The sequence below is a fragment of the Abrus precatorius genome, unplaced genomic scaffold (assembly GCF_003935025.1).
Source record: "Abrus precatorius isolate BTA unplaced genomic scaffold, Abrus_2018 Scaffold2, whole genome shotgun sequence".
In the NCBI taxonomy this organism is placed as follows: domain Eukaryota; kingdom Viridiplantae; phylum Streptophyta; class Magnoliopsida; order Fabales; family Fabaceae; genus Abrus; species Abrus precatorius.
This window is the reverse complement of record NW_020874362.1, coordinates 26,108,200-26,114,226: the sequence shown is the minus strand read 5'-3', so window position 1 is coordinate 26,114,226 and position 6,027 is coordinate 26,108,200. Positions and strand designations below refer to the sequence as shown.

The following is a 6,027-nucleotide window of genomic DNA, read 5'->3' as shown; positions in this document are numbered from 1 at the left end:
GAAACAAATAGAACAAAATAAGAACAAAAAACATGAAAAAGAATAACAATAACAATAAATACAAATAATTTGAACAAGAAACTTACTTAGGAACTAGAAGAAGGAAAAATAACAAAAAAAACCATACTTAAGCTAAAAACCAAGAGCCAAAGAGGATGTTTATTTTCATTTTTAAAGAGTTTTTTTAATATATTTATCTTTTATTTTTAAAGAGATTTTAATACTTATCTTTTATTTTTAAAAAGAAATTTAAAAAAAAACAAAAACAAATATACTCTAATTATAACATTATCCTTATAAAAATTTCTATCGTCCTACAAACTTTGTTGCTAGACATGAAAAGAAATTATCACAATTCCATAGGAAAGTTTGTGCTAATGGAACAAAGAGAATATCCAATTAGTTGATGAGATACTTTTTATTGAAAATAAAAAGTATAAACTATATCCTAGCTATGTAAGAAGTCATAAATAAATTTTGAAGCATAAAATATTTTTGTGAATTTTTTATTTAAAAATATTTTAAATATGAAAATAAGGTTTTTTTTGTGTGTTTATGATAAAAGTTTGGTGTTGAACTTTTTTATTAGATTAATACAAAGAAAAGTATTTTAAATTTTTTTAAAAGAATTATTTTAAATTTTAAAAACATGTTTTAGAAAATATGTATTTTAAAGCTTGTCAAAAAATTTATTATTATTTAAATGAATTTACTCTTCTATAGAATTAAAGTTAGCATTAAATCCTTATGATATAAATAGTGTTAATCAAATTTAAAACTATTTTAAGAAATATATTTATTTTTTTGGCATATAGAATAACAATAATAATTACAAGGATAAAAAATAAAATAAAAAATAAAAATAAATTAATTGACACAATATTTTAATTATTCACACATTTCTTTTTATTTTATATATTATTATTAAATATCTAAAAAAAATATTCAAACAAGGAAAGGAAGCAAATGTTATTTCTTTCAATTTTTTTATCATAAAATAAATTGAAAGTTGACATTAGACTTAAATGTTTAAAAATATAAAAATTTAAAACTTATTATACACTATAAATTTAAATATTTACTTATATATTAAATATAAATAATCATTAAAATAATAATGAATTTTTAAATTCAAAATTTATTTTTTGATTTAGGTAAATTATTATTAGTTATTATATTAACCATTTTTTAAATTTTTATTCTCAAAATATTCTGAAGTAGCGAAATTGAATGTAATATAATTTAAATTTTATATTTTATAAGTTTAAATAATGTATAAATTATTACGTTGATATTTTTATCTTTAATATATTTTAATTTTTAATCATAACTCACTAAAAATAAATATTTGAAATAGTACATATAATACAAATTGTTGTAAAATCAAATTTACCATAATTTTTAAGTGTTAGTTAATTAAAATAATTTTATATTTTTAATAAAAGTATCAAATATATTTTTTAATTATTAAATTGAATTCAATTTTTTTATATTTTATCATCATAATATGTAAGAATTTTATTTAAAATATTTTATATATTTACTTGTGAGAGAACGGACAAGGGAGAGCGAAGAGTGGAAGCGTGCGTCGGAAATCCGAGCATCGTGACGTGGCACGTAGCCGTACTTCTTAACATTCACCCAACACACGCCCAAACCCAAATTCCCCATTTTCGTAGCTCTCGATTTTACCAGTCGCTTTCTCCTCTCTCGTCTCGTTAGTCGTTATTACCAGGCAACGCAAACACTACCCCCATTTCTCATTCACCATGTCTTGCCTTCTCCGATCTTCAAAGGCTAAGCTCCTCTCTTCCTCTTCCTCTCTTTCTAGAGCCTTCTCCTCCATTCATCGCACCTCTCCGCCTCAGATCGGAGCACTCTCTCCCCTCTATCATATCTTCCACCACAACACCACCACTTTCCCTTCCGGTACTTCGCTGTTCGCTCTAGCTTTTTTCGAATTTTTTCATTCGATTCCGTTATTCGTTGCTTCTTATTTGACCGATCCATAACGGTATATTCATTTCCATTCTCATAGCGAGACATGTTGAACGAAAAGAAATAAATAGGTTATGGATCAGTTTTTTTTTTTTTAATTGTAGATTTTATTAATTAATTTTTTTGAAGGAATCGTGTGATTTGTAGTGTCTATAGACCTAATTGTGTTTGTAATAGCTGGTGCTGAGGTTTTTTTTGCTCTGATTGCTTATTTCTTTTGACGCCTGTGCCATTTCAGCGAAGGAAAATTCCTCCGGTGAAAAATTGACCGGTCTTTCCAAAGATCCAGTGAATAAGCTTGGCACTGCCAGTGATTCTAATGCGATCAGTGATTTGGTATGCGCCTTTCTCTTCGCTGGCATGTGCTATTTGTTCTCGCTGATGAAAGAGATTTCAAAATTTTAACGGCACTTTACTTTGTGGAGTGAAATGTATGATTGCACGTGTAATGTAACATCTAAATTGTTTGACCGGTGCTTCTTGTCATTTAGAAAATAATCTTTTGCTTAACCTTGGACATGATGCTTACTAGCTTTTGATTTCGTGAAGTTTGAGGAAAAGGTTTTTCTTCTATTGATGTTTGTATTCAGGATATATCGATCGAAAATAGTTAGCTCTGTTGAGGAAATGAAATTAGGAGCTGAAAAGGATGGAGAAAATTTCTCCTCTCAACAGAGCTAGACCCCCAGACTGCCTAAACTTAAGAGATGTACTTTAGATGTAGATTACCTAAACTAATGCAGTCTGATTTACGTGATTGTTATCTAATTAGAAAAAAGGAAGCAAATAATCCTTACTATCAGCTGGAACTGGAATTCCGCACTTTTTCATCTGCGTATTATATGATTTATATCAAGTCTTTCCTATTCGATAGATTATAGCAATTTCTTGTTGCAAGCATCACAAACATGTATTTTGTCAAGGCTAGACAGAGCTGTGAACTGTTTGTTATCTTTAGGTTTAGTGCTACATCCTCCTTTCATGACACAGTGGCTGGCCTGTGTGTTGAAGTAAATCCAAAGTATCATTTTGCCTCATATACAATTCTATCTTTTTTACCTTACCTTTTTCTAAAACCAAAAATTGAACCATTGCATTCCATTATACCCGAGAATGTGGTTTGTTCAGTTTCTAATTCCCGTGGAATTTTTCTTATGGCAGAGGTACAAGGCTCCTGCACTGGACACCAATATGCTGGCTAAAGCTATACTTGGCACTAGAGTGTGGGGTGCACAGGGTACAATGCCATTGGTGAGTGCCTATATCATAAGTTTTTCTGTGATTGAGTTGAGTCTATTTGATTTCTGTTACGCAGCTGATGATATTTACATTTCATTAGGGAGTCAATGCCATGATGTCTAGAAGTTTTCAGAGGTGTGTGGAAGCTGACACTTTGGGAATGATAGGACATCAACGTTTTATGAGTAGCATCCCAAGTAAAACCAGTGAGACACAGTCATCTGGTTTTCGTCCATTATCTCCTCATCTTCCTCTTTATCAGCCCCAGCTTTCATCAACTCTTTCAATTTTCAATAGAATTGCTGGAGCTTTCCTGGCTGCCGTCATTTTACTTTTTTATATGATATATATGAAAATGGGTTTGATTAGCCTCACCTATGATTCTTTCTACCAGTTCATATTTTATTCATCAAAACTCAACCTACTTGCCATTGAGATTTCTGCCTTAGCCGTGTCCTATCATCTGTATAGTGCAATTCGTCATTTGTTCTTATGATTTGAGTCAACGACTGGTACCTGAACAGTACAATGGAACCTGAGGTAAATTAAGTTCTGCCTTGATTCATGTTTAGTTTTTAAGGGTCGCAAATTCTAGAGCCAAGCGTGCTCTTCAATCAATGTTTGCATGGGTTTGAGCCATCTATTTTGCTTTTCAGAAATATGCTTCAGGACCTTTTTCTAACCTTGGATTAGTGTATACCATTGCATTTTCAGGTGGAACTTGCTTAATTCGACCTTGGAGGCATACATCCCTATGTCTGTCATAAGGAACTTCATTAAGCGATGTGAATTTGCATTTTTGTAGTTATGTATGATCGATTAAATAATTACAATTCAGGCACAAGTTCGTGTTTGGTGCTGAGTATAACTACATCTATTTTGCCTGTTGCATTTCTGTGATGTATTTTGCAGCCCCCTCAAATTGCATATAACTAACTGTTGCATTTAATAAATGCATTTGAGTTTTGGTGACTCTTAATTACACCATCACTTATCCGATTCAGGGCATTATTCATTGCTTCTTATTCTTATATTTGGGAAGAAATATGAATGAAATTTAAAGTAAACTTGGGGTAGAGAGTAATCAGAAGGAAAACCAAAAAGGATTTGCAACTTGCGTTGCTCTAAACAAAAAAATAGTCAGCGTTGTTGGTTGCATATCTGTGGCATGAATTCTTCCAATCATCTCTACAGAACTTGCGGAGCGGAAGATTAATTGGTCAGTGGAGTTATCGAAGTATGACCTGAAGGTATGAATTACCACGACCTTCTTCAACGATAAAAATAAAAAAACAAAACTGAAAGCATGACTCACGATTTTACGAAGGTCCATTGTCGCGGTGATTTCTTAGTGGAGACGTCACCGGCACCATTCGATGAGGTTTGTGTGATTGGGAAAAGTTTTATCGTGGTTTCATGGTGTGCGCCGGAACGTTAACGCAAACAAACCGTTCTGACTAGTCTCCAGCCTTATAGGCACACAGGGCAAAAAGCAAGCATTCGTGATACTGGATCACATAAAATAGTTTAGTTTGGTCGAAAATTAAAAGTCTTGGCATAGGAAACAACAGAATAAAATAAAATTTTATAAACGGGATAATCTCTTAAAAACCCTAGGGATGAAGTTTACTCATCAAATTCCTCTAATTCCGGGTAACTATTAATGGTTACAACAACTCTTAAAAATGCAGTCGGGGCTTCAGCCCAATCTTATATGGGTGATACAACAAGCATTCGTGATTTGTGCCCAAGTACCATATTTAGGAAATAATAATATATTCTATAAATAGTTTGGTTCTCTTTTTCTTATGCTCTTGTGACTTTGATCCTTGGAATGTGCTGAAACCAAAAAGAAAAAAAAGGATTGTCTAAAGTAAAGCTGTATTAAGATAGAAAATCAAAATCCATCTACCATTTATTTAAATTAACAATATTTATAAAATATTTTAATTCAAATTAATGATGACAGACTCTTTTTTTAATTTTATTTTACAAATCTCCTTAATTTAGAAAAGTTAAATCTCTCAAAAAAATCCATGGGCTGTGTTATGTATAATGCCACTAGTAGCAAGTCAACCAACAGCTCAATAATTCAGGTTGTACTGTCGAAACATTCTCGACTGTCACTTTTACTCACACTAAATATAATTGCATAATGATAATATACCAGCATTCTCTGCCTGCCTTAACGTTGCCTAGGTCGCTCCTAGTTACTGAAGCAATTAATATCAATCATTATTGATAATTATTTTTTGTCTTTGCTTTGAATGTTTCTACTTGTGAAACTACCTCAACTGCCCTCGCATTTGGTACCCCTTTGTGACTACTCAATCAATAATTTATGTTTTGAGGAATTACATCTTGATAACGAAGTGAAGTTCACTTTACCCCGAGCACGCTGGTAATGTCATTTATTATTTAGAGCAAATTACATTCATATTCTTTGGTTTTTAATAAAATTTTGTTCGATATTTTTTATTACAACGTTTTAACATTTTTTGACTCAGCATTGCATAAAAAATCAAAAAAATATTTTGTATAATCGAGAAAGAAATACAGTATTATATAATTAAATAAATTAAGAAGTTTGTGTATGGTAAAAAATAGAGGAGTATCAAATAAAATTTTATTAAACTTAATAAGAGTATAATTATAATTTTTCATATTATTCATCATCCTATATATATATATTTAGGATTGCTTGCACTATTCCTTATAAATTAATGACATTGCTTTTATGCTACTAGCGTATAAGTTAAAAAGTTTTTTTAAAAAATTGTATGATTCAAA

General features: G+C 30.7%; 1 protein-coding gene across 1 annotated transcript; it reads left to right on the top strand.

The window, feature by feature from the left end:
* The first annotated feature begins 1,649 nt into the window (after positions 1–1,649).
* On the top strand, positions 1,650–4,211 carry LOC113858812. Its single transcript, XM_027491573.1, has 5 exons — positions 1,650–1,929; positions 2,237–2,334; positions 3,160–3,249; positions 3,338–3,777; positions 3,952–4,211. Exons 1-4 carry the CDS (start codon positions 1,770–1,772, stop codon positions 3,731–3,733), a joined length of 744 nt encoding a protein of 247 aa, XP_027347374.1. The 5' UTR covers positions 1,650–1,769; the 3' UTR covers positions 3,734–3,777; positions 3,952–4,211.
* The last annotated feature ends 1,816 nt before the right edge of the window (positions 4,212–6,027 follow it).